The sequence below is a fragment of the Apis mellifera genome, linkage group LG9 (assembly GCF_003254395.2).
Source record: "Apis mellifera strain DH4 linkage group LG9, Amel_HAv3.1, whole genome shotgun sequence".
Classification (NCBI taxonomy): domain Eukaryota; kingdom Metazoa; phylum Arthropoda; class Insecta; order Hymenoptera; family Apidae; genus Apis; species Apis mellifera.
The window spans coordinates 8,676,128-8,703,669 of NC_037646.1; the positions used below are offsets into that span (position 1 = coordinate 8,676,128).

The 27,542-nt window shown below is 41.4% G+C and overlaps 2 protein-coding genes across 5 annotated transcripts in view; one reads left to right on the forward strand and one right to left on the reverse strand.

The window, feature by feature from the left end:
• The window catches only part of LOC409007 (heterogeneous nuclear ribonucleoprotein K), a 91,289-nt gene that overhangs the window by 1,639 nt on the left and 62,108 nt on the right, over positions 1 to 27,542 (forward strand). For 2 of the 4 annotated variants that reach the window (XM_006561820.3, XM_006561825.3), the window contains exon 2: positions 21,083 to 21,143. The gene's annotated coding sequence lies outside the window, so the exon portion shown is untranslated. Of the gene's footprint in view, positions 1 to 18,873; positions 19,141 to 21,082; positions 21,144 to 27,137; positions 27,343 to 27,542 lie in introns of those variants that run through there. The other 2 variants (XM_006561821.3, XM_006561823.3) reach the window with 2 other exon arrangements.
• LOC102654874 lies at positions 131 to 6,838 on the reverse strand. The gene is made up of 2 exons (XM_006561828.3): positions 5,482 to 6,838; positions 131 to 420 (listed from the first exon to the last, which is right to left on the reverse strand). The coding sequence occupies exons 1-2, from the start codon at positions 5,816 to 5,818 to the stop codon at positions 365 to 367; spliced, it is 393 nt and encodes a 130-aa protein (XP_006561891.1). The 5' UTR covers positions 5,819 to 6,838; the 3' UTR covers positions 131 to 364.

Here is a 27,542-nt window from a genome sequence, read left to right on the forward strand (position 1 = left end):
AATCATTTTTATTTAAGGTATCGATTATTTTAATAATAATAACTTAATATATCTAGCTAATTTTTAATTGTAAATAATTTAAATTAAATTATTTTACATAAATATTTAATAATTTAATAATTAGATTTAACAATAAAAATTTGACGAATAACTTTATCGATTTTTGTATATCTTTATATTCGCTTCATCTGAATTGAACTTTTTCGGTTAATACGACAATCGTTGAAATAATTATCAAGTGTATAATCGACATATTTAATTTCCTTAATGCTGCTACCTCTTTATCGAATAATCCCACGTGTATTAACGATTTCCTTGTCTTTAGCTAGCGTATCTTCTGATCATTCCACCGTGAACTTCGATTCTAATTATTTCCTCGTAACGCTAACTGCTTCTGACAATGTTTGTCTGCCACAGACTCTGCAATTAATTCATCGATTATATTGTTGAATATTCGATCATACTATTGTAATCGTGATTCGTGCACATGTGTATCTTTCAATTAGCGAATTCTTTTTTGTGATTTTTTTGCTAGAAAATCCTCATAAATGAACCAAACATTCTGTCCTTTACATCTTCGTAAAAGAAACTTTATACATATATTATATTACATATATAATAGTATGTTACAAGTTCGTAACCAAAACTTTACGCTGCATTATCCATTAATAAATTCGCTCTTCCCATGTTACCATACTTTAAAGTAATACCAAGATTTTTGCTACTCTTCAATCTTGATGAAGATCTATCCTTAAAATCTTTATCAATTCCTCCATCGATAAGCGTCCTTATTACGTTCTGCTGATCCACTTTTTCCTTCAATCCTTTCATTCTTCTAACCCGTCGTCTCAAGTTTTTTCTTTCTTTCTCTATTTCTTCTTATTCCTCATTTAGGGTTTCTCCTAACCACGAATGATAACGATACAGTACATCATTCTTATATTCTTTGCTCTTACATTTATATATATATATATATTTAAAATTTTTTCTTTAATTATTAATATTTTAATAGACTAGACTGTCTTTATTCTCTTTGACCTTTAAACTCTTATCCCTTCTCTCTCTCTCTCATGTACAAATCGTGAGTCGTCGATAAGGCAGTCGATAAAGATATCGACGGGTCTCGCAATAATGGTATCGCATGGATATCATTCATAATCGCGGAATCGAATATGATATAGAGTTGTCTACGAGAGGAACGGTTCCAAGAGAAATTTAATCTTGCCGATTGGTTGTTGGTACTGTAACTAGTTTGGGCTAGGTCAAGCCGAGTTAGGTTGCGCTCAGGTAGGGGCATCGTAGTAGGGGTAGGTGGACGGGGTGAATTTCTGCCGGTGGGGTTGAACACAATGGCACAACAAACCGTTTCCCTGGCAACTGTTCGTTCGGGGTTGCCATCACAAAACTTTCCAACTTGTGACTGCAAACATTAATGCTGGCACACGCGTTATCAAGAGAGAAAAACGACGAGGCGCGGAGGTGGCCGCGTGAGTTCACACGCACGCCCATAGTCACGCGAGCGCGCGTGCTCGCGACACGCACCGGCGTGTGTCCCCGCGCGAAACAATGGGCCATCGGGGAGGAGGATGCCCGCGGACCACCCCTCCCTCCACGTTTCATTATTTTCGCTGGCTCGCGCCCTTTTTACTTTTTAACGCGCGCTTATTTTGCCAGCCCGTATGGTGTAATCGCGGCGTAAATTGCCTTACGCACCGCGCGTTATTGTGTAGGGGGATATATTGTTTCTGAGAGATTACCAACTTGTGGATCCTCTATCCCCTAAAAAGGGTCATTGCGGTTATTTTTAGTTAGGAATTATTTTTATCGAAAATTTCGTTGCAAGCCTGTTTTATCGTTCGGAGTTAATTAATTTAACGCGGTTGCACAATTTTCTGCAATCAATTAGGAACGTTAACGATAATTTTTATGTGAAGAAAACATTTTTATAATTTGATTATTGCCAAAAAAGAAGTCGTCGTGTGATTTATTATGCGTTTATTATCATTTGAAATTATTTCCGTAGAAGATTTTTATATTTTACTCGTTTAATTATTAATTATTTATTAGCTAATTTTCAAAAATTTTGAGAAAGCAGTTAAAAAAAAATGTAAAATATAGGAATTCATGAAAATGGGAAATTTTATCATTTTTTTTTTCGCTAAAAGTTTTCGCAAATAAAATTTTTGCATCTTTTTTTCCCACCTTGTTTTTTTACATTCTCGTTATTGACCTCGTACAACATTACGTAACGTCGCGCTAATGTAATTACAGGCAAATTAGCTGTGCCTTTTATTCATCGCAATTAATTGTGCAAATATTTTTGCGTTTCTTATCATCCGTATATAATAGATTGAAATACCTGCAAATTTTAATTATACATGAACGCCAATACGGTGCGATTTAATTTATCGATAGAACTCGTGCTCGATGTAAATTTACGGGGATTCACGCACGAAAAATAGGGCTTCCAATTTTCGATCAATTTATCTCATCGATACCGCGGATCCATAAAGGAAAACTTGATCGTAATTGAACGTACGAATCCCAAACGATTCCCAAATAATCGTACGAATACGGATGATCGACGCTTTTTCGCGAATTAATTATTTCGACTAATCGATTTCTACAAAAGCGCCAACTATTTTCGACCTCGATATACTTTTTCTCTCATTCGTTATTCTCGATGCTGGTCGTACATTTCGCAACGCGCGTCATTTATTTTTAATCACGATTTTTTTAAATTTTCACGCCGGTCGAAAATCACAAACGAATATGCGTAACGATTCGACAGGAAATGCATTAAACTTGTACATCGAACGATTACAACAAATACGTGATAATCTTCGCATGTGCGTGTGTCTCCTTCACAGAGTATCAGAATTTTTTAGGATTTAAGATTTATCTCGACGTAGGTAACGATGCTCCAGGGTGAAATGAAATAAATTCTCTCCCTCCCCTCTCTTTCTCTTTTGTTCCTGTTCGTTACATTGGACAATTTATATCTTTGTTTGCCTCTTTTTTTTTTCGTGGCCGCGTTTAAATGAAATATTTCAATTTGCCCTTGGCTCTCCGCGTTCGCGCACACGTCCCACGGTACGCTTCATCCCGTTTGATTAATGCCACTTCGATGTCGCTATACTTTTCCGCTTGTTACAAGGAGATCCCTAAAATATCCTTTTCATCCGTTTCATTCGTTGAATAATAGATTCGAGATCGTTTCTTTTTTCGTAAAACTCCAATTTTAAATTCATTCACATCGTCTCGTCAAACGTCATAGCTTCTCTGTAAACGCATAATGTAACATGACGTAATCGAACCGTGTTTGTCAAGCTAAGATTGAAAATGCAAAGGGCTCGAAGGGGGAAAGGATCGAGATGGAATTATATCGTCGAGAATGGAGATTTATCTGGTAGAAAAGTTTTCAAAGGTTTAGGTTTAGGTAGAGCAGCGCGAGGATTACGCGAGGGAACGAGGACTCGGTTCGCAAAAATGTGTCATCGATTCGCTGACTTTCGTCGCGTTCCAGTTAACCACGTGGTTCGAGGAAAATACACTCGGCCAGGTGAAGTGAAACTCGCGCGCGCGTCAAACCGTGTAAATGACACACATCCAACCTGTAATGGGAAAGATCGAGCTAGGTGTTCTTCCCTGATAAGGCGTGGAAACGATTAGTCGGCTGCATGTTCCTTTCTCGCCTTTCCTTTTCTCGTCCAATTCACATTTGTGGAGCAAGTATACAAATCTATTTTTTCGTTTTTCTTTTTCTTTTTTTTTTTTAAATTATATTTTCACAGAAATTTAAAATTATTATCGACGCGAACAGTTAATCCTATTTATCTATTTATTAAATTTATTTATTAATTGTAACGAGCCAACAAATTTTATTTATGAATTGTACGAATTCTCTTTTTATTTCGGATGCATCAATTCATATTTCAATCCTGGTTATCTATTTTTGTATTTTCCGTCCGTGCAAAGGGGGGAAAATTTTACAGGCAACCTGCTTAGTCGAATTGTATCGGTGCGTTGTGAATCGAATTGCGTCTCATCGATTCGCGGACAGCCAATTTGTTTGGCGCGTGAATTCGCGTCGATCGTTGTTTTGTAACCGGCTAAAAGCAATTGGGAGAGGATGCGCAAAGTGCTTGCCGAATGCTATCGTACACGATCGTATGCGTGCGCTTTTTTCAAATATCGATCGTAGAAATAGTAAACGTTACGTAATCGGATGTTCTTGCGGAATTACGTTGCTCGGCTTGCTTTGACGCCCGAAAGTGAAACGAATATTTAGATATAGGATTCATATAATAGGAATTTTGTGACTGGTCGGGCTAATAGTTTTCTCAGAAAGCCAAATATAAATTGGAAAACGTTGCTTCGTTTATTTCGATAAATTAGAAAATAGAAGTCGTTCTTGTTTATCGAATTAAAAAGGAAAAAGAAAATGCAATATTTTACAGCTCGAAATTTTGCTCGATCGATTCTCGCGCGCGCACAAAAAAAAAAGAAACTCCATTTGTCAGTGACAGAACTGGAAACTTCTCCCGGGGGAAAAAAGTTGTTTTGGAATCGCGCCAGAGACAACAAATCATAGATCTTATATTTAGACCCAGGAATCGACTCGAAAGAGAAAAGAAGAAAAAAGATGAAAGGGAATAAATAAATAAATAAATTTATCAAGAAAGCTAGGAAGTTTAAACGTTAGAGTAGGGGGGGGGGGTTTACATACATCAACGGTTGTGCATCATTTGGCCAGAAGCAAAAGGCTATTATCGAATGCCACGGGTACTTGTCGCACTCCATTAACAATGCGAATCCACAATCTAATTTAAACCATTCAGTAGCACGAGTCGTGTAAAACGTTATTGCTCTTGGAGAGGACGTACCGCCACTTATAACATCGGTAGCAATTAGTTTCATAAGTCAAGCGTGATAAGGGCGACACGGTTGTTCATTGGAGAGCGACAGAGAACCGATCGACTCGAAGTTTTTCTAAGAAATTCTATTCCTCGCCATCTTTCCCATTAACCAATGGTGACGATATAGAAGATATTCAGGGGATCGTGCATTAACTCTTAACCAGTGAACAACGAATCGTCAGAGAACGCATTCCTTAGATCTGTTTTATCTCTACACGTTTTACACATCTCACGAGAACGTTACACAGATCGTGAATTCCCGACTGATCCTCAATGAGATGGCGGAATAATCTCTGGAAAGTCGCCAATTTTTACTTTTTTCACTTTAATTATCCGTATTATAGAAAATTTTATTTAAAAATTTTTTTAAAATCGCGTTCCTAAATTCGATCGCAGAGAGAAATTTCTCTTCTCTCTTTCTCTCAAGCCTCGATCTTCCTTGATCGTTTCACGAGGATAAACAACCTTCTGTTTGTTTAATTCCCAGCCGGTGTGTCCGTGAATATTGAGCGTAAGGAATCGCGCGGTGGCGGTTGCTCAAGAAAATTGCGACACCGCATACCTCGGTCGTCCCTCTGCCGCGGCGGAGTTTCCCTTTTCGACTCTCGGCCACCACCTCTTCCCTCGCCACTCGTAGTCCTTGGAGGCAGCCGTTGTGCACTTTTACAACGATGGAATGCAGCGATTGGCAGCGGTGTCGGTGATCTAGTAGGCCTGTTGTGCGCCCGTGAGCCACGCGTGGAATTGAGCTTCGGCCCGCGCGAATGGAATCTCGTTAATACGTACGTTCTCCGTTGCAAATTGCGCTTGCCGCCTCGTGCTGTGCATCCACACGCCGTGCTCCTCGCTGTTCCTCCTTCGTGGGAATCGTGACACGTGGGGTGCTCGTGTTTGACCATACGTATCCGTGGCTTTCGTTTTATCCCCACTCCTTGTCTCTCGTTAATTCGATCAACGCGCCATTTTCCAAAGAATTAAGTTATTAGTAAAAAAAAAAAAAATTATACATTATTCGTAATATTAATTGAACAGAATAGAATCTTGATTTCTCGATATTTTGAGTCAATTTTATACAATTTTATTTCCTATTTTTCGGTAAGATTTTCATTCCAGATTTGAAGATGATAAAAGTATACCGAATTAATTGTTTTTTGATTACTCGCTAAGAGAAATTAGGAAATTTTCATCGTAGATTGTAATGTTTGTTGCGACAATGACAATGTTTGTTAATTAATTTTTCTATTCGAGACCGTAACAAAGACCGTGCGTTTGCTTTCTTGCGACTTCCGTTACGAATTATTATGATTATTTTCTCGTCTCGAGTGTTCGTTATCGTATCGTTCGATTGAATAGCGTTGTTTTCTCGGGTTGTTTATGACGGCCGAGTTGTGCGTTGCTTGCTTGATTAAATTTATCCTGTGTTTTTCCTCTTCGTATCGTGTTTCGCTATTGACCGCGCCGCTTTCCATCTTACATCCGAATTTTAATTTTCCTCAATTACCGCGAAAACCATCCTCGCCAACCATTCACGTTTTATATATATCTCGAGAGGTATAAAATATTATAGCGCCAAACGATTTAGTCGATCCAATGTGTCGACCCTTTTTGTCAGACGCGAGTAATTAAAACTAATTAGCGAACAGACAAGCTTTTTGCGGGAAAGACGCAAGAAATTGCGAGTCGGTTGAAACGCACCATGTTTTTTTTTTACCGTTCCTCGTCGACAAGCTCCAATTAAAGATTTCCGACAGTAATGACTGTCTGGGCATGTTTATCGAATCGATGAATGGGATGAAAAGGAACAGCCTTGAATGGCAACCGTGCATTTCATGATCTATTTCCTTCGATGCTCGTCTCGTTGAAACTATTCTGACCGATCTCGAATAAAATTTCCATCTTGTCTAACATCTTTCATCGAACAGCCCATACTTTTATTTATATATATATATATAAATATATATATCGTTTAGTGTAAAAAACACTTCTTTTCACATTTGGAATATTCTCGTTATATCAAAATCTTTCAAACCACCTTGATAAATATATAACGAGGTAAAAAAATTTAAGTATCCAAGAGTTCTTAAGAGTTTCCTCAAGGGTACGGACATTAATTTTCTTGTAATCGGCCTTTCGACTGGTATCGCTATAGTAGAACCTGAATCTCGTACGGAGAGGATAATTAAGAAATATTGTGGCGATGGTTTGTTCGCTTTCTCGATTCTCTCCGCTTCTCTTCCTTCCTTCGTTTTACTTCGCTCGTTTTCTTTCGTGCGTGTATCAAGAGAAGGACACGCGGGCAGGGGAACGCGATTGAAAGCGAAAGCGAAAGTTTCGTAGCCACGAAAGCGAGAGAATCCCTCCTTTGACAAGGTCGCGCAATGGCAGGTTCAAGGTCATCGGATAGACAGAGAAAACAATTGCGAAATGGGGACAGTTGCATTTATCCCCCACTCGCGATTACGATTTCAACGATTCGCATTCCTCCGCGATCGAGATTTCGAAATACGAGATACCACGTTCGAGCTCGGAGGTATGATAGTTTCAGAGAAGGAGGTTGATTAATTTTTTTTTATTTCTTTCTTTTTTTTCTCTCAGAAAATTCCATTCGATCAATTCTCAATTATATTTGAGAATTTTTAAATTGTATGATTGTTGACGTCGTTAAATATCTGATTCGGTTCTCCACGTTCGAATTCTAACACGTATGTAGAAATTTCGAATCGTTATCCTCATCGAATATCTCCTCGATTTCCAAATATATTCAGATACTCGGTATTCGATTTACATCCGAGTGTTCGAATACTTGCTCTCGAATGTCGGAATTCAACCGGTTCTCGAAACGGAATTCGTGTTACGACGAGTATTTCGATCCCTCGATCGCGATAAGTTCTCTATTTCTCTTATATATATATAAGATACTGCATGCTATATATACACGATTGAAGGAAATCCCGCATTTGAGGCACGGGGTTGCCAAGAAAGTCTTACTTATCGATTCCTGCTAGTTGGCCGAGAGACAAAACGTCTTCTCTCCTCTCCTTTCTTTTTCCCCCCCACTTTATCTCAACTTTTTATCCAACGTCTCATTTACAGCTCCATAATATAAATTCCAAACTAAGAAGGGATATTTTCAAACCCTTCTCTAATATTTCCAAGAGAGATCCAAGACTCGATCCATTCGCTTTTCTTGCAATAGTCGCGTCTCATAGTTGTGTGTAGATGACAATATGCATCTCGAAAACGAGTCTATTAACAATGGACGGCGTTAATAGTTTCGACGAGGCTGGTCGAAACTGTTGCAATCATCCTCTCCGCGTGTTGAATGAAAATATTTGATTCACAATGAGCTGGCATCGACCTTTACCTACCGCTACTTTCCCACCCGGTTCTAGATCCTCATCTTTGAAATGTTAATTCGGGATCATTATGCGTGTTCTTGGCACACTGACCATTTCAGACCCGCCGCCCGATGAAACGATCATTCTCATCTCCCCGCCCTCGAGCAGCCGAGGAATTTTTAAATTTCGAGCGAAACTTTACTGCGTGAAAGATTTCAAGATTTTGATTATTGCATCGGCAAAGTGCTTTCGAGATATTTATATATTCTGTTTCTATAATTCGAGATTAAACGGAATAATTGGGATTTAATTTTTAGTAATTGGCTAAAAGTGTACAAACTCAACTTAGTTTATCCACGATTTTTCACTCGTTCAGTCGAGCGGATAAATTATTGGGCAGATCGAGAGCAGCCACGAGTTGCCAAATGAAAATTCCCCAACGGAATTGTTCAAATTTTCTCTCTTTTCTACGGCTTCGCGGGAATAGTTGCTTGTTTGGAGCATTTCGACGAGAAGAGACTCGATAGTCTCGAGACGTCGAATATTTCCTTCCGATTTTTTCGCTCGTGTTTTAAAAATAAATAGAAATAGATCCACAATTTTAACCATCTCTCTACAACTTCTCCTTTGCGTTCCTTTGATTTGATCGTCCAAAAGTTTTCCTGTATTCAATCGACGCAAACGCGTATATATTATAAAAATACGTACCGCGTTAAAAAAAAAAAAAAAGACTCGAAATGCCAGGAAAAGGAAACATATTTGATTTCAGTCTGTGCGCGTTTCTCGTTATTCTATCAAAGAAGAAGCCTCGCTTTTCCCATGTTCGCGTAATTCGACATATTGCGTAGACACGAAACTCTCGAATGCTAAAGGATCCTCGATGCTTATATTGCATATATATATGTACATCCTGGGATTTCTATTTAAATGGCAGAGTCAATCGACGGGAATAAGGCCACGGATTCGCATGCGTGTTTCCAACCGGTTGATTTTAATTCCTTCTGCCCTTTTGCCCGACCCAACTCTCTCTCTCCATCGCAATTACACTCCTTTTTTTTCATCCTTTGTTTCGCAAATATACACACACAGACATCCTCGTGTCGAACTGCGAAATATCTAGATGAATTCTCTTCCGAACCGAGTTCTCTTTGAGAATTATCGCGCGAGATATATTCTCTCGATCTTGGCGATATCTTGGAATTAATCCTTCTTGACGCATCGCTATTCCTCTCTTTTCGTATTTTAATTAACGGAGATTAAGAATAGAATTTTTCTCTCGTCCCGTGGTGGGGACAAGGACGAGCAGCAGTTATCCGTATTATCCCTACCTTTAGAATTTAGGTCGGTTTTGTGCCGCGAGTGTGTCTGTCTTTTAAGCTGGTGTTCCGTGCCACTTTCGTTTCGTCGATCTCGCTCGAACGCCCGGAGGTGCATCCAACCGCACAAGTATCCTGACTTCGCAATAATTCCACCAACCCCCGCGTTATCGATCTCATACACATCCCTCCACGCATATTCCTCAATTTCGCTCCTTCTTCTTCTTCTTTTTTCCTTGGAAAATTTTCTCTCCTTCTTGGCCTTGCGTCTCATCGATACTCGGATCGTTTTCTCCTGACTTCGTTCTTTGTACGTACGATGCTTACGTATGCATGTATCGATTAAACCAAAGACTGAAGATACGATCCCATAAATCGGTAAGCCTGATTCAAGGCTCCCGTTTCTATCGTCGAGATCGTGGCTCCAACTTCGTTCGAGTAATCCTTTCGACTCATGGTGAACATTCATTTATCGTGTATATATATATCTCGTTGGCCACCTGACCCTGAGATACACCTCGTAAAAATCGTTCTTTTTCATACAGTTATCGATCGATTCGAAGGTGGTGTGCGAGTCTGTGTCGAACCTGAAAATAGATTTAATGCTGTTTCGAGTACTTATTAAAGCAATCCAATCGATAACCCCTGAACCCAACAGGTAATATATTACGTTTATCCTACAAGCAACGTCATTTTGGAAGCCCGGTCTTAACTTTGTAACTTCATGAACGAACGAGCAAAGAGACTGTTTATCGAAGAATATACCCGTCTAAATCTCTTCTCCCTTAAAAAGTAATCACAGTTATCCCAGAGGAAACTGGGAAACTTCCAGAACGGTATTATTACTTTACGAAACGATCCGATATTTCCTTTCGAATTTCAATTTTCCGTTCGATCGAAATCTCATCGTATCGGTTTCCCAATTCGAGATCCTCCTCCCCTCCTCCCCGTTATTTCCCCGTTGTGCATCCTCGACGATTTATCCGTTCGATTGTTCCCACCCCTTGGAACGATTCTCTTCAGAGCGCACATCTCTCGAAGAGAGGACACGGTAGGAATGAGAGCCGCCGTGAAAGATGGAAGGTTGGTTGAATTATTGAGGATGGCGTGCAGTTCGTTCCTGTCCTCGCAACAGAAACAGCCCTTTCCGTCCGTCTGCTTATTTCCAACGGGACTTAATGTTACATTAAACGATCAGTTTCCTTGCGAAACGAATCGAACCGTCACCGTTTGGCTCGCAACCGTTGCTTGCGTCGCTTTCTTCCTTTCACGCTTTTTTTTCAACCTTTTTAACATCCCTCGATACTTTCACCTTTATTTAGAAAGAAAGCCATCCGAAGAAAGGAAAAAATTAAATGGAAAACTCTTAGATTTCCTTCCTTTGGATGCGTGTAATAAGAATATCGTTTTCGAAATGAAAAAGAGAAATTTTTCTTTTATTTTTTAATCAGAGCTAGTCCTTGTTCTTCTTCGATCAAGGTTTGCAATACGATGCAACAGATCGTGGGCAAAGTGGACACGAAGAGCGTAGGAAGCGTGTTGTTGCTCGTCAAACCGAGCGAATCATAGCGGTTTCTTAGATCGTCGTTTATTATTGCGTATTAATTCGAATCGCTGTTTAAAACGGCCACTGCACGCTCCAATTTTTTGAATTCGGTCCTAATTATTCGTTGAAACTTGGCGAACGTACGAAATTGCGAAAATTCGCATCTTCACATTTCCCTTGCACCACGTTAATTCGGTTAATCCTGTTCTCGTACCTCTCACGTATCCCGACGTTTACTCTCGGATACTCTTAATTCCACCCTTAATCGCACAAGTTTGAAGGGATTTGTACGTCAATGAAATTGTTTACCTCCGACGAGATTCTTCGCGATTTAGCCTTCTTCGATTTCCTGACGACATTGCAAAATATTTTACATATATAAATAATAGTTTCGTCTTTCGAGACTCGTAATAATTTCTCTCGTTAATTGAAAACAAACTCGATGCAATATCAAAACGATCCTTCCCCTCGAATTCGATCTTAATGACTGATCAAAAATAATTCAATTCGCGGAGGAGTTAAATAAAGAGAGGCTAATTTTGAAACTGTCTGACCGTGAATTAGAATCCGCACTCGGAGAGAATTTATACATGGAATTTTCGAGGGGAAAAAGAAGAAGAAAGAAAATTGCAACATCGAATGATGCGGATGCACAGGCGGCGAAACGAAAAAAGAAAAAAATGGTCAGGGTCGCGTATTCTTCTTTCGAAGTCCATCTCGCAATCGGCCAATCCTCGATATTACGCTACACCGTACAGCTTAAGATGAAAATGGCGATACGTACGCCGTGAAGAATGTTTTTCTCTGTTGGCTAACGTTTCGTAACGGGGCGTGTGTGTATAATTGTGGCAGCGAATGAATCGTTTCACCGGAGAACGGGGCGATCTCTTGAGTAATAGCCTGTGCGTCGATACGCCTTTGATTTACCGCGTGTTTATTAGTAGATCGTTGATTATTAATGGCTCGATGCGTTCTCGAATAGGTGTAGACCTAATTACGAATCTTATTCCATCGTGTATCGATCGTAACTGTTTGCGGTTTCATGGATCATCTTTTTTTTCCAGACGGTTAATAAGATGTAATAACACCGTTTACATTTACAGAAACACTTTTCACAGAAGCACAGAGTGTACGCAAGTTTTGTTTCTCCTTTTTCATTTCTTTTCGATACGATTAATCTAGAATTTTATTATAGGAGATCGATAGGAAGGGGGTTAACGATAGACGGATTCGTTCGATTGGATATTCGCGTAATCAATGATAATGCGCCCAATTGCCATTCGATCATTGACACCCTCTTTGTTCCCGTTCCATCTCTCTAATTAACCAGAGAGGCGCTTATCGCGACTTGTTTCTCGTGATTGCGCGTCATCGTGTTGATAACAGGGGATGCTGTTCCCGTTTCACCTAATTTATCATTAATAGATCCAGTCGGACCGTTTCTACGCCACTTAGCGTAATTTCGACTATGGTGTATACTCGCAAGTATAATATATGCCGAGATATATATATATATATATATATATACATCCGATGTTATACAAACGCGTAAACCTGCCGTGTTATTACGCGGCATCCTCGCATTGTTCGCCCTCGTATCGATCGAGCCGCATCGCGAGCATTTAGCCGGCAATTGGAACCTGTGTAATCTTATTTCGCTCCTGTATTCCCCTAATTATTACCCGTCCCGTAATAGATCGTTTCCCACCCATTAACATCATCGAAACGAATATTTTCACGCGTTCCTCTCGTTCACCGATAAAATTAAAAAAGAGATAAGTTTCGATTTCGAAAAATTCGTAAAAGAATCCTTAAAATGAGTAAAAATGAAATATTTATATATATATATATGTAAAAGGAAGAAAGGTCCCGTTAAGAGACGCAATTTTTCGCTCGATTCGGTTCGATTTCCAACGGGGAAAAGAAAATTAAAGTCCAAGTTTCTTTCTATCGTTGAACCACCCCCTGCGCAGGACCTGTGCTTCGCTCACCCTCCCCTCTAAAATTACCCCCGATACATTTCTATAACTGCCGTTCTCCGCTTCGGGGAGTATTTCGCGACAGAGTGACGCGGACTTGAGACAGGTTGGGGATGATATCTATATATATACGTATATACGTACACATCGTGGATACTGGGAGAGAAAGGAGGAAGCTCGAGAGAGAGAAAGAGAGGGCAGGCGAGGGGTTGCATAGGCGGAGGGGAGCGGAGGAGGAAGAAGAGGCGGAGGAAAGTCGAAGGAGGAGAGGGTGGATATCAAATATGCTTGGACAGATGCATCGTCCCACAGTAGTTTGCCATTCTTACTCCCGTCTCTTTCTCTTTCTCCTTCACCTTGTTTCTATCATTTCCCCGTCTTTTATTCTCGGCGCCGGTTTTCCCTCTGTATTCATATCCCTCCCCTCCCCCGCCTCGTGCCTGCTCTACTCGGACCTGCTGGCTCTCTCTCCTTTTTTTCCCGCCGTGCAATTAGCTCGCAGCGTGTTGCACGCTCCGCAAGAGTTCACGTACTCTCTCTCGAGTCTGCCGGCCAGACTGGCGCACGGCACTCAACCGACACCTGCATTACCACCCCGAAAGGTGGTAATCTAACGTCACGGGGGCAACATCTCCTCCCTCTCTTTGTTTCTTCTAATTTAATATTGAAACCTTTCTCTCTCTCTCTCTTTTTCTCTCACCCTCCTTCTTCGATCAATTTCGTTTCGAGACCAATAATTGGTTCTCGACAGCGCCTTTACCCCTTTTTTTTTTGCGAAACGGTACACGTGACGTTTTCATTCCGCGAAAACGGAAGGATCAAATAGGAGGCACACAATGTATTAAATTTCATACGATTACGAAATTATTTGTGCAAATGAAACGTGTTAGAACCGAGGGGTGACACGGCGATGAATATGCAAATCGATAAATATATTATACGAGATATATCTCCTCCTATATTGTTGCGTTACGTACAATTTTGAATGTCGCGTAAATGGTAGCGATGATGGGTTTCGTCTCGAAAAAAAAAAGAAAAGAGAAAGGAAGAAAATGGGAAAAGGGGTTATTTGCAAGAGAAATCAACGTCATCGGCAGAAAATAGAATCGTTGTACTACTCGGATCGATCCGTGAACGCGGCCGAATCCTGGAACGATCGAAGCCTGGAATCCAATTTATTCATTGGTTTTCGTTCGGTGGCATCACTCCTTCAGAGGAAGACCTTTAGAGTCTGTGCATCCCCCTTTCGGGTTATCCGCGTTTAAATATTGAACTTGGGCTTGCGAAAACGCCTTCCCTACATCCTTTCGATCAGCACTTTCTTCCTGTGTCACGTTCCTCTATCGACTTACGACTTCCTTCCTAATTCTCTTCCTAAGCCCTTCGATCTCTTTTAATCCCGCTCCACTTCTTCCTTGTCGATCGTCAGATTCAAATTCCGCCCGATTTTTTAATTTATACATCCCAACAATGGGAAAATATTCTTACTTCTTCTCTTTTAACAAGAATTCACGAAATCGATAGAACTCGAGGAAAATTTAACTATAAATTCGTATAATCGGTGCCAACATGATCGTCAATTTTTGAATTAAATTTTTTTATTTCGAAAGGTCGGCTCTCCAAGCGAATCGCATTTATCCTAATTACACGAGCGTTAACAATGTCAAAGTTATACTTCGCGAAACTTTGAAGAAGAATCGGAAGAACTCGTTCCGATACACCACTCGAGTAAACTACCACCCCCCGACCAACGGGGTACCTTTACAAAGTTTATAATACTTTTAAACCGTTATCCCGATCGTGTACGCAAAAGGAATTTCCCACGGCCTCTCTATGCTTTGTGCATTTGCAATAACGCGAATTAAGTTGGCGATACAAAGGCGATTCTCTATATTCGAAAAAAAAAAGGAAGGAAGGAGAGAAGGGAAGAGAGAAAGAAACCACGTACTCGAGGAGGGGGGAGGGAGTGTTTAGAATCGATCGAAATCCATTTAACCCGCGGCGGAGGATTATTCGATTCGTAAGATTGGCCGCGGCGGCGAGGGAGAATAAAAGAAGCGGGGAGCAGGAGGGGAGAGAGAGGGAGAGAGGGTGGGTGGCACGAGCGAACGGATGAAGCGCGCGATTAATTATGCAGAGAAGCTGCGATCGATGGAGGAACGTGCTCCCGTAAAATATTGATACCACGAATAGACTCCGCTACCATAACCGCTCTCTATTTTCCACCTTCGATCCAATTGCAACTCGTACGTGTTGTTTCATCGTATTTTTTTGCACGACTGTTTTTCAAGATTTTCTATGCGCGAGAGAATAGAAAGAGTGAAAGAAAAAAAGAAAAGGAGCGCAAGATCGGATTGGAATATTTTGGAACGTATTTTGGAGGGGGAAGAGGTGGATCGAAGAGAAGAGAAGATAGATGAGGAAGGGAAGGGGAGGAAAAATCTGGGGTGATAAGAAAATTGCTTTGAAATCTGGGTGTAACTTTTGCCTCGAATTCTCGGACGATTAATGCCCTCTCTCGGGGAAGAGAATTAGGGGCGGCGAAGAAAATAGAGGTCGGAGATGGGGAGGATTCCAAGGGTGGCAAGGATCGGCGGAACGCGCCGAGGAAATTGACTTAAAACCTGTACAAAGTTCGGAGGGGGGAGTGCCGGTTGGTTAACTTTTCGGCCGCGACAGAAATGCGATTAATGAACGAGGCTCTTTCACGAAACGATTAGGGAGGATAAAGGAGAGCGAGAGTCGGGGGTGGATTGATTCGAACATCGAATATCGTTGTTAAGTAATCCTTTCAAATTTACGCGTCATTTAATTCATTTTGTGTGGGAAATTCTTTATTTTTTTACGGTGTAATGAATAAAGTTGAAGAATCGAAGACGAAGGAAGAATAGTACGAATGATAATCTCTGGTGATTCTCAAAAAAGTGCGTGTCCTTGACAACACGCATTTCCGTTGTTCATCGAAAGTTTCGCCCAACTGGCATCCTTAAAATATCCTTAAAATAACTCGGATGATTTTACAAGGATGTAAAAAATTTCTAGTACTACTGTCGAGAGGCGCGCAAAGCGAGAACGCAATAAGCAACAATAAAGAAACGGAACCAGTGGAATAGAAATAGCGGTCCTATCTCGTAATTCTCCCCCTCTCGCCAGCACGATTCTCCAATCGTACGATTCTGCGGTCGAAAGATGGGTTTGGGGCCGTGAGAGAGATCCTCTCCACGGTTTTCCTTGGATTGGCCACCACAGAGAGTTAACCGCGGCCACTATTTCTTCCCTGTCGATTCGTCCCCACCCCCGCGCGTAGCCAACATTTTTTTTCCAACTTCGAAGAGAACCGGCTCCGCGAGGACGACGATGGACTCTCCGCGCGGGACAATAGACCTGTTCGTCTTCTTCCCGTTCGTGTAACTTCACGAGCTCCATGCGAAAACACACGCGCTTCGTCTCTTCGTTCTTCTTCACCGATGTGCGTTGCTTTTGCGCACAGTCGTATCGCAATTGGATGCTGGCAATTTTCTTTTTCCTTCTTCTTTTTCTTTCCTTTTTTTCATTATTCTCGTAGATGGAAGATGGAATATCGCGACAACATTCGCGACGAGTTATGACGCTTGTACGGTTTAACGTAGCTTTTAATAGCGAAGGAGATGGAAAGATGTTTACCGAGAGATGGTTACAAGTTGGTGAAGAGAATGTTTGCAAGATTTGTTCAAATTTCAATTAAGAATCTCTCGGATCTTACTTTTAAAAACTTCTCTTCGACCCATCGTATATATATATATCGCACCACTTCGTCTCCTTTCCTTCCCTTCTTCTTCCTCTCCGTGTTTTACGCTTACGGCGCAAAGTGTGACCGAACTAACTATAAATTCTTCTTCTGAGCTCTTCCTTACTTCCCTCCTTTTTCGCGCTTTTTCGTGCTCTCTCTTTCTCAATCCTTGCCTCCCCCCCCTCGAACCCTTTCTCTCAGAAGTAACTTTAGCGATTTCCGTTCGTTCACCCTTTTCCGGTCATCAGCCTCTCTGCTCTGCCCGTTCTTCCATCGCATTGTTATCCCTTCGCGGTTCGCTTCCGCCATTTCTTCTCAGGATCGTTTCCTCCTCTCGGTTGAAAAACACGCCGCTGAAAAACCACGGGACGGGGCGTCGCTTTTACGATCGAAAACTCCGCTGGCATAATTAATTTGATAAATTTTCTGCGGATCTTCTCCAACGTGGAAACGCATTTAAAAAAATACGGAAAAACTTGTTGCCGAAGAGATGGAATTCGATAAAAAAAAAAATCCTCCCAGTTTATCCCAACTTTAAGCTATTTGTTTATCTTCTTTTTTTTTTTTTAGAAATTTAATTAACCCAATTTACGCGGTTGTTATTCCAATGGAATAATCACGGAATATCTTTTGTTGATCTACAGTTTTGTTCAGTTTCTCGATCGGGCAACAACGAAGAGAAACGTTGTCCGATCAAGGAAGACCCACTCCTCTTCGTTCTCAAATTTCTCTCTACCACAGTTATTGGAATCTTATTCTCTCCAATAATTAAGAATTCGATCGCTCGTTCGATTTTATACTCTATAAATCGAATCTGCGATACTGATTTGAATTTTTCCTTTCGAGTATGAAAAAAAAGATATTTCGGGGAATTGGAAATATCTCAGGAGGGATACATTTTTTGGAAAATTCGATACTTTCTTTCTAGAAATAATTTCGATCGAGGAATCGGTCGTACAGGAAAACGAAAGGAAACAGTCGCAGATCCCTGCTTAAACGCCCGAGTGGATTTTGACGAAGCCCAAAGCGAACGAATTTTTCTTTTTTTTCCGTGACAAATGGGCTTCCCTGGGGATTTTCAGCTCACGAATCGCGAAAAAATCGAGCCGATGGATCGGTCGGACGAAAATAGTCTGCGCCCGAATATAGAACGATATGGTTCATGGTCATGGATTCGACCGACTACTATCACGGGATAATTTATCACGCGAACACGGTCGAATTTCAATGTACTTATCCAACGTCTCCACGCGCATTTGCTTTTCCCCTACTTTTTGCATCCTCGTTTTCGGTGAAATTAAATTCACATAGAAACTTGGAATCACTTTCCATCATCCGTCGATCGATTGATCAATCTTCTTTTAAGAAACGATTTTTTGGAGATACTTAAGATTCTCGTATTCTTCTTCTCGTTCCCTTTTTCTTAAAAATAATTCCCCAATTGCCTTTCTCAAATTTCAAATTTTTCCAAAGGAGGGAAGGAATCGAAGTCGAATTCGATCGGCGAAAATGTTCTCCGACCCGCCCTCTGTCCCCCTCCTCCACAGGTCACAAAGGTCGCGACACCGGAGGGTTGTCGACGTGGTCTCTTACGTTCCCTTGGCGGGAGGAGGGGGAGGGTGACAGCGAGGAAAGAAGAAGCGGTTGCCCTCGAGGATTCTAGCCCGAGGTTATAGGCGCTAATCGCGGGCGGGTGCGTGAAAGGGGTAAAGGGGGCGAAGGAGGAGGAGGAGGGGAGGGGGCTGCGGGCGAGACGGCGTTATATAGCACGGAGTACGTAACGTAAACGTAAGGGAGAGAAAGGTAACGCGCGGCAGGCCAGGGTAGTCAAGGTGGTGATATCGACCGTAGATATTGTTGAGGCAAACGGTAACCATGGGTGACTCGGCCCGATTGACCAATTACAGTGTTCACGGTGGCCGTAGTCGACCAATCGGCGTACGGTGCGCTGCCGGTTTTTTGATTGGGCGATACCGGGGATAAGAGACCAGTTCGAGGCCGCTCGGACCCAGAAACAATCGCCGAGAAACATCGAGCGGACAGCATCGTCCGAGACAGTTCTGTAAACTGAGGAGGTGGAGGAGGAGGAAGAGGAAGAGGAAGAGGAAACAAGTTCTCTCTAGTTCGGGAGGGGGGGTTGCCGTTAATCCTCGTGCCGTCGATGCGATGCCTTCCTCCCCATCGTCATCGTCGTCCATCTAGCTACGTCGCCAACTTTTGGATTTGGATTCTTTCTTCTCGTCAGATCCCATCTTCTGGTCTCCGTCCTCTGTGTAAGCCTCATGCTTTCATGCTTTCCTCTCTTTATCTTGTGCACCTCAAGCAAACAACCAACGATCGCACCGTGTTCTCGTTCTCTAGATCTTGCACAAGTCTCTCTCTCTCTCTATCTCTTCTTTCTATTCCTCACAGATCTTTATATTACCAGCTTTTCCTCGTTGTTGGATACCATTCTTATTGTTGGTCGACCATTTTGGCCATGCTTAGCCGATAGATAGATAGATGGATAGATGGATGGATAGATAGATATCCCATCCCGTTTTCGATGGGAAGTCAATTTTTTCCCGCGGAACATTCCTTGTCAGGTTCCACTTCTTTGAGACTCGCGCAGCTTTGTCTAGGCGCCTTTGTTATCCTGCTCCCATTGTTCCATACGGTCCCCGCTATTTCCATGCCACGCTGGCGTACAACTCTCTCTGGATTGTTCTCCACCCGACGAATTTCAACGACGAGTCGTCCAATTTCGCGACTCGTAGACCAGTAACCCCGCGGGGGAGGAGGGAGGGAGGGAGGGAGGGAGGGAGAGAGGGGAACTCGCCTTCTTTGCTTATTATACTCGCTATTCGCTCGAGACCCTCTTACGCGTAGGAGATGCTCGTTTCGTTCGTGGAATCGTCACGGGACCTGCCTCCCTCCCTCTCTCTCTTTCTCTCTCATTCCTTCTCTCGTTCCTTGGATTTCGCGTTACTTAGGTTTATGCTCGTTTTCTAACGAGCGCTTCGAATTTTTTTTATTTTTTTCGCCTCGCGACAACTCATCGCTCTTCTTTCAAACGTGGAACCATAAAAAATTCGCGAACAATATCGTTTCCTCCTCCTATTATTTCGCCTCGTTCCTATTAGAAGAACCTATACCGCCGTTATTTACCGCCATATAGGAGTAACAGTAAAACTAGGATTATTATGCAGCCTCGACAAGTCTCCCGTGCCAAGTCGTTAAACCGAGCCAAGTATCGATGAAAGCGTAGAATTTCTTCCACAATTTATCGTGCGCGATTCAATACGATTCGCCGAAAAATATTATTATGTTAGCAATAATAATTTAAACAGAAATTAAAACCTGCACGGTTTCGACGATTCGTTTCGAATTAATAAATAATCGAATTTGCGAAACGAGTCTAGGAGCTGAGCTCCTAGAAATTTCTCTCATTTCGTCTCGGAAGGAAATCACGCGAGCTTTTGATGATCCGAGTCGAATCGAACTCCTCCCCTTCCTCGCGGAATTCGAGCGGAAAAAAAAGAAGAAGGAAAAGGAAAGAAAGGAGGAGCAGGATGATCGAAGAATGTTATGTAAATGAAGAGTCGGCCATCGACGTTTCGGGCGAGGCACGCGAGGTATCCTCCCAAGTTGGAAGGAACGTGCTCTCGTTGCCAGATCAGACTCGACTCGGCAAAGTGAATTACAAGCTTGCACCTACCTCCCCCTCCCCGCACCTTCAACACAGCTTTCAACGCTGCTCGGCCGCTGTATTTTACGCGCCGGACACAATCCTCTCTCTCCCCCCCTCCCTTCGTCGTTGATCTATGTGTTTGCTCGAGGAAAATTAAGTTATCTCATTATCGCGCCACCGCCGTAGACAGATCGCTATTTTGGCGCCAAGAAGTTTAGCCGAGTTCACCGTCGTTTTTCGCTATCTACCAGTTTTCCTCGAAACTGAAAAGTTTGTTCTCGTGGAAATTTATCGAACAGTTTTGAAAAGACGAAGAATTGGAAATAATGGGATCAGAAATATTAAATGTAATCGGAGAAGAGTTAATTCTTCTATTTCTGTCCTTTTTTGAGAAATTTGTATTATAATTTCGCGAATTCCAACAATTTTTGGTTTTAATTATCTTCCTTAGGAGAGTTGCAGTTTTGTTAGCTTAAAAAAATTAATAATAAGAATTGGATGATTCGATGATGTTTTAACCATGTACGATCCTCTTTCTGTTGCAGAGAGTTCAAGTTGCAAGGGAGAGACGTTGTGAGAGCGAAGCGCAGGCAGTAGCTCAAACAGGTGAGTAGGAAGGATCGATTCTTAACGTTTAAACAAGTTGAGGAGAGAATGATGGTGGCGTGAAGAGTGAGAAATCTTAATTAACGAATTCGTATTAAAGGGGAAATTCTTCTCTTTCTTCTCGTGTCGTTCGTCGAAAGATAAATTGAATTACGAGGAATCGCGTGTAATTGAAAAACGAGGACCCCGGCAATTTGCCTGCGCGATCGTTAATTAAATTCGCTCTTGAAACGATACGCGGAAAGGCTTGTCTCTCTCTCTCTTTCTCTCTCTATCTATCTCTCTGTCTCTCTCGGGTTCTCCCAAGATTGCAAACGAGTGCCAGTTGCAACGATGCCAGAGAGACACGTATCTCTTTAATTGTTAATTACGTACCGGTTTCGCACTCTTTCTCATTTATGGTGATCCCTCGATAAGAACGATTAACGTCTCCATTGTTTCCGAGAGGCAGAGGTTTTCAACTCCTTCCTCCATCCTCGCGAGCACTCCCACTCATCCTAACCCCTCGGAAGTTTTTTTTTTTCATTTATTTATGGAAAATATGGAGATAAACGAGATTCAGAAAATCTCAAGAAAATGATAAAAGTGATCGAAGAATCACTTTATCCAAGGCTTTCGAACCTTGTCCTATAATGAAATAATTGAATATAATATGGGATACAACGAATAGTGAGGTTAAAATTTTTTTTTTTCCTCTCTCGTCTATAATTACATCTTTCAATCGCTTCTTATTTTTATCTTCTTACATTTATATTCTTATATAGTCATATATAATTTGTAGAATCACTCGAAATCTGTCCATCACAATTGCAACGCGAACATTTCTCGTGTGAAATTCAAAAGGACTTTTAAAAAGATCCCGCGTTACTTTTCCAACAAATATTTTTACAATTCGTCCACATCACCTCGTGCTCGCGAATCGAATGATATCAGCGTCTCGATTAAAAAGAGAAAGAAAAAAGGAGGCCAAACCTCGTTCATCATGATCCCTCGATCGCGGGAACAAAGACCGACAGAAGAAGGATAATCTTCCTGCGGATAGGAATCACGGCCGCCTGTTAGGCGCGTTAAAAAATGCACAAGTTGCAAATGAACTTTCTAACCATTCCATTCATTGGTCGGTTGCCTGTTCGTGAGAATACGATATTGCACGTGAAAGAGGAAGAACGTTATCTCTCGACGCGGCTCTCATTTTTCCGTTCATTCGAATGCAGGTTGCGGGGCTTGGCTAACGGACACGTTATCTTTACGTGATCGGCAAACGAGCGTTTCGAAACGAGCGGCTCTCGGCTCTCGTGGAAATCGAGAAAGGAAAAGCGCGGAAATGCGCGCCAACATCCAGCTCGCGAAAAAATCCGCCCGATGGAGGAAACTCGAACCGTCTTCTTCGCCAATTTCCATTCCCTCCTTTTTTTCACCCCTGAAAAAAGAAAACTGACAACGTCAATCGCTCTTTAACCGATAATTCAAAAGGACTTTTTCAAAAGGAATTAATTATTTTCCGCATTTTAGATTCAGGGAAGGAAGAAAAGAAAATTTGGCCGATGCTTCGTTTCAAATATTATTACCTCCCCGTTCTTTTTTTTCTCACGATGATAAAATGGTTAATAAACGGTGGTGTATAGCTCGACGGGAAATCACGGGAATTGGAATTGGAAAGGGGAGCGCGTGTCGCATTGCGATCCAATTCGTTGGTAACGCGAAACGGGGCGAACCAGTTTCGGCCGTGAGAGTGAAACAATGCTTTCCGTTTCTTTCCCCGTGAATCAAGAGGCGAATCACGATGCGTGACTGTGAATCCTAGCGCGGGTTTCGACCATAAAATAACAACCGGCTCCTTTTTCGCCGCTTGTTTTACGAGTTTGTTTCGTTGCGCCTCTGCCTCTCTCTCCCCCTGCCGCGCCGTTCTTTTTTCGTTCGCCCCCGAACACCTTCTAACGATCCGCTATTCCACACGCGTCTCAACAAAATGATAGAGAACTCGCCGCGTTCTCCATTTCGTAAAGCCCTTTGATTCCCACCGAAAAGCTTTCCCGCTTTTTAGACACGTACGTACGATTCTCACTGATTTCCTTCTTCTTTTTTTTTTTTTTTTTTTTTTTACCTCTGGTATTCGTTACTTGAAAATTTCAAAATGCTTCGAATCTACTAGAAAACTTTCAGATTTTTCGAGTTCTACCAATTGCCATTCTCTTCTCTTCTTTTTAAACACGTATGTACGATTCTCATTGATTTCCTTCTTCTTCTTTTTTTTTTACCTCTCGTATTCGTTATTTGAAAATTTCAAAATGCTTCGAATCTACTAGAAAACTTTCAGATTTCTCGAGTTCTACCAATTGTCATTCTCTTTTCTTCTTTTTAGACACGATTCTCTCTGATTTCCTTCTTCTTCTTTTTTTTCGAATCTACTAGAAAACTTTCAGATTTTTAAAGTTCTACCAGTTGCCATTCTCTTCTCTTCTTTTTAGACACGTACGTACGATTCTCACTGATTTCCTTCTTCTTTTTTTTTTTTACCTCTCGTATTCGTTATTTGAAAATTTCAAAATACTTCGAATCTACTAGAAAACTTTCAGATTTCTCGAATTGTACCAATTGCCATTCTCTTCTCTTCTTTTTAAACACGTATGTACGATTCTCACTGATTTCCTTCTTCTTCTTCTTTTTTTTTTTACCTCTCGTATTCGTATTATTTGAAAATTTCAAAATGCTTCGAATCTACTAGAAAACTTGCAGATTTTTAGAGTTCTACGAGTTGCCATTCTCTTTTCTTTTTTTTAGATACGTACGTATGATTCTCTGATTTCCTTCTTCTTTTTTTTTTATCTCTCGTATTCGACGGGTTATTTGAAAATTTCAAAATACTTCGAATCTACTAGAAAACTTTCAGATTTTTAGAGTTCTACCAGTTGCCATTCTCTTCTCTTTTTTTTAGACACGTACGTACGATTCTTATTGATTTCCTTCTTCTTCTTTTTTTTTTACCTCTCGTATTCGTTATTTGAAAATTTCAAAATGCTTCGAATCTACTAGAAAACTTTCAGATTTCTCGAGTTCTACCAGTTGCCATTCTCTTCTCTTCGAGACAACAACGCATACGTTACGTGAAGTTAAATTATCGTGGTTTAATAAAAATATTACAAGTATCGAAATCGTCGAAATTTCGTCGAGAGTGGCGTCGTTCGTTCCTCTCGCAAATATTCTTCCCTCCCACGAACTTTGTAAAAGCTTTGCTTTCTTCGTTTTCGAAACTTTAGCAAATCGTTTTCGTTCCGTAGCGCATACGGCGCCATTCGCTTCTTTTCCGGGGACGACAATCGACGACTATTATTCGCCTGGCATATTCGTGCGGAGACGACGAAATGATTCAGGTAACGAAGCTTGGCCAGAGTAATTTGAATGTGAAAGGAAAACAGCGGATGGTTAACACAATTCCGATCCTCGAGCCCCGAATATTCAGCGGGGCCGGTGCCGGTGCACGTACGTTTGTCGTTAACGAGGCTCTTTGATCGTGGATTTGTGTCACAAGTTCGTTCGCCGAATATTTTCCGACAAATGAGACTCTCTTCCAACGGAGGAATCGACGATCTTTTTCTTCTTCTTTCTTTTTCTCTTTCTTTTTCTCTTTCTCTTTCTTTCTCGAGGATCATTGAACGCAGACACGCTTTCTTCTCCATCCTCGTTGAATATTTGACTTCGGAGCAGCGTGATATTTTCACCGTGAACGGCGATTATTTTTTTTTTTTTCCTCCTCTGAAATCGCGAAAGAAAAATTTCGTTGGAGGTTTATAATTAATTGTTTCCTATTTTTGGACACGCAATTGTTCGGACTTTTACTTTCCAATTATTTCGAAAATTTTCGCAATTGGCCCCACTCCACTCGTTTTCCATCCTTACGGTGTTGTAAAATTTAGAAATTTTCTATAATTTCACGGCATACAAATTTTTACGGCGATCCGCAATTTCCGGTGGCAATTTAAAACAATTTTCTTCAAATTAGGGAACGATCTTTGTTCGATTGTTATCATCGTCCGTCCTGTTCTTATTCGATGATCATCGCTCGAACTTGGAACAATATTGCCCGGTTAAATAGAAACGCGAAGTTATGCCGAAAGTAGGTTACGAACCCGCGCCGCTTCCAAGTTGCACTGGCTTCACGGGATAGAATTATCTTGTTAACCTTTCGGTTTGCCACCGGACTAAATAATTCCCTTATCGAATCTCGCCTGTGGAAATTCTTTGCGAACGGATGAAGCCGAAGTGCGGTTAATTCGCAAAAACTGGAAACCGAGAAAAATTCATCCGTTGATGAACGAAAATTCGCGTCAGGATCCATTCGTATTTTTCGAGGGAAAGTAAAAAAATTTCGGGAGAAAAAAACTTAGTAGTTTTTAAATTTTAAATTCATTCGTGTATCGTATTGATTGTCGTGGAAAATATTACAAAGTCGGGGAAATGAAATCGTTTCTTGAAGAATTGCCAAAATTTATATATAAAAATATTAGATTCTCGATCCAACATATAACTCCAAGAGACCAAATAAGATCAATATTCCTTTCGTTGGCGAGGATTAGAGAGATTAAAATGCAAATGTATATGTTTAAAAAAAATGATGAAGAATACGTAGCCGCAAGAAAGAGTAAACAAATTCATAATGCGATTCGCTTCGGTCGAGGTGAAACTAATGTTGTAATGGTATCGAAGAATACCGTCTAACGAAACGAAAAGTTTGTTTTCTACTTCTTACTCTGATTATTATCCTGAAGATCATCCACTTTATCGCCTCGATCCGATACTTTCGCGTTTTGGAAAAATATAGGAAAATCGAATCGGTCCTTTCCTTCGCCAAATTTTTTTTCCTTCGAGATCACTACGGAGTGTTTTCTATTTTTTTTTTTTTTTTTATGGGACGAGAGAGAGAAAAAACTCCTCGTTTTTCTCGGATAAGTTATTACGAGTCATTAGAGACGAGCGCCTAAAAGATTTTTATTGCATCGTAAGAACATGATTTCCTAAGCGGTTCCAAGCGGCATAAATATAGCTGGCACTTAAGCTTTCGCGGATTTAGAAAGCGTCATAGATATGACACGCACAATACTCGCGCCTTTCTCCGATAAATTCCTGTACATTCAAATTTCACATTTGCTAGTTTTACCAATCGATGGAAAATTTGTTGTTTTTCTTTTAGCTTCGAAACATCTTTAAAATCTTGAAAATCTTATATATAACTCGACAAAATTATTAAAACATCGTTTTAAAAAAAAAAAACTTAACAACAATAGCGATGAGTTTTATGGGAAATAAATATACGATACGATACGATCGGTTTCCTTCTTCGACTTGGCTTTTTGTAATCGCCCGGAAAATCCCGGAAATCGAAAGTTTTCAAAGTTGTCGTCGAGAGTACTTTCCCGATCCTTCGACCTCGTCCAATATTTTAAATCGACCCGAAAAAAAAAAGAATCAAAAATACTCGATCGAATAATAAGAAATAACAAACTCTCGATAATAATTCTAATGTTACTTTTCAATTCTCAATTACGTATTCTCACTCGTGTATCGTGAAATTAATAATCCACTCCTCGAATATATAACGCCTTTCAACCACGCTTCGCGGGTTAATACTTTCGCTGCTTTCGGGCAACGCACACTGGGGTGGTAACACGTCCTCTAGATTCGCAAAATTCGTCTCCTCAACCCCGTTACGGGGCAGCCCGTTGACCCTATCGCCGTCCTATTCCTTCTTCTCTCTCTCTCTCCCCCTCCCCCAGCCGAGACTTTTCCATTGAAAACGAGAAAAAGGCGAAGAAAGTGCGGCGTGCCATCACGGTCTGGCAAGGGTTGGCACGAGGAAGGGGGAGGGAGAGAGAGAGAGATAGAGGGAGGAGGCGAAAAGGGTGAAGCGAAGGGACGAAAGCGAGGGCTCGGCGCATGCGCGCTGACGCAACAATATGGTGAATTCTGCGAGGCAGCCCAGTATCCACCCGACCATCAGCTGATCAATATACTTCCGCACACACGCCACGTCATACGCGCGGCACACGCATGTCACGCATCGTGCGAACCGTTACGCGTGTAACACTGTGCGAACGTGTGAACGTGCACGAACCGCTGTGCACGCGGATATCGGGACGGATCCAGGGATCGGTCAACCTCACCTGGAACACGGGAACTCGCGGTGGAGCTGTTCACGCAAGAAGTACGTTTTCCCCCTCGATTTCTGCTCACTCTATCGCTCTTTCTCGTCCCCCAACTTTTCACCTTTCCTTGTCTCGTCCATATCCTATCGTGGAAAAGTTTTCGCCAATGGAAGAATTCGGTATAGCATCACAATTCCGCAACGGTTCTATTAAGATGTAATAATTCTTTTCCGAGTTTCATCGTTCGTCACGAGAAATT

Excerpts from the sequence above, each read along its gene's own strand:
- LOC102654874 (XM_006561828.3), bottom strand. The coding sequence starts at position 5,818 with ATGGTCAAACACGAGCACCCCACGTGTCACGATTCCCACGAAGGAGGA. Across the intron at positions 421-5,481 it reads GCGGCAGAGGGACGACCGAG|AGTCTGTGGCAGACAAACAT; the intron begins GTATGCGGTGTC and ends AATTAATTGCAG.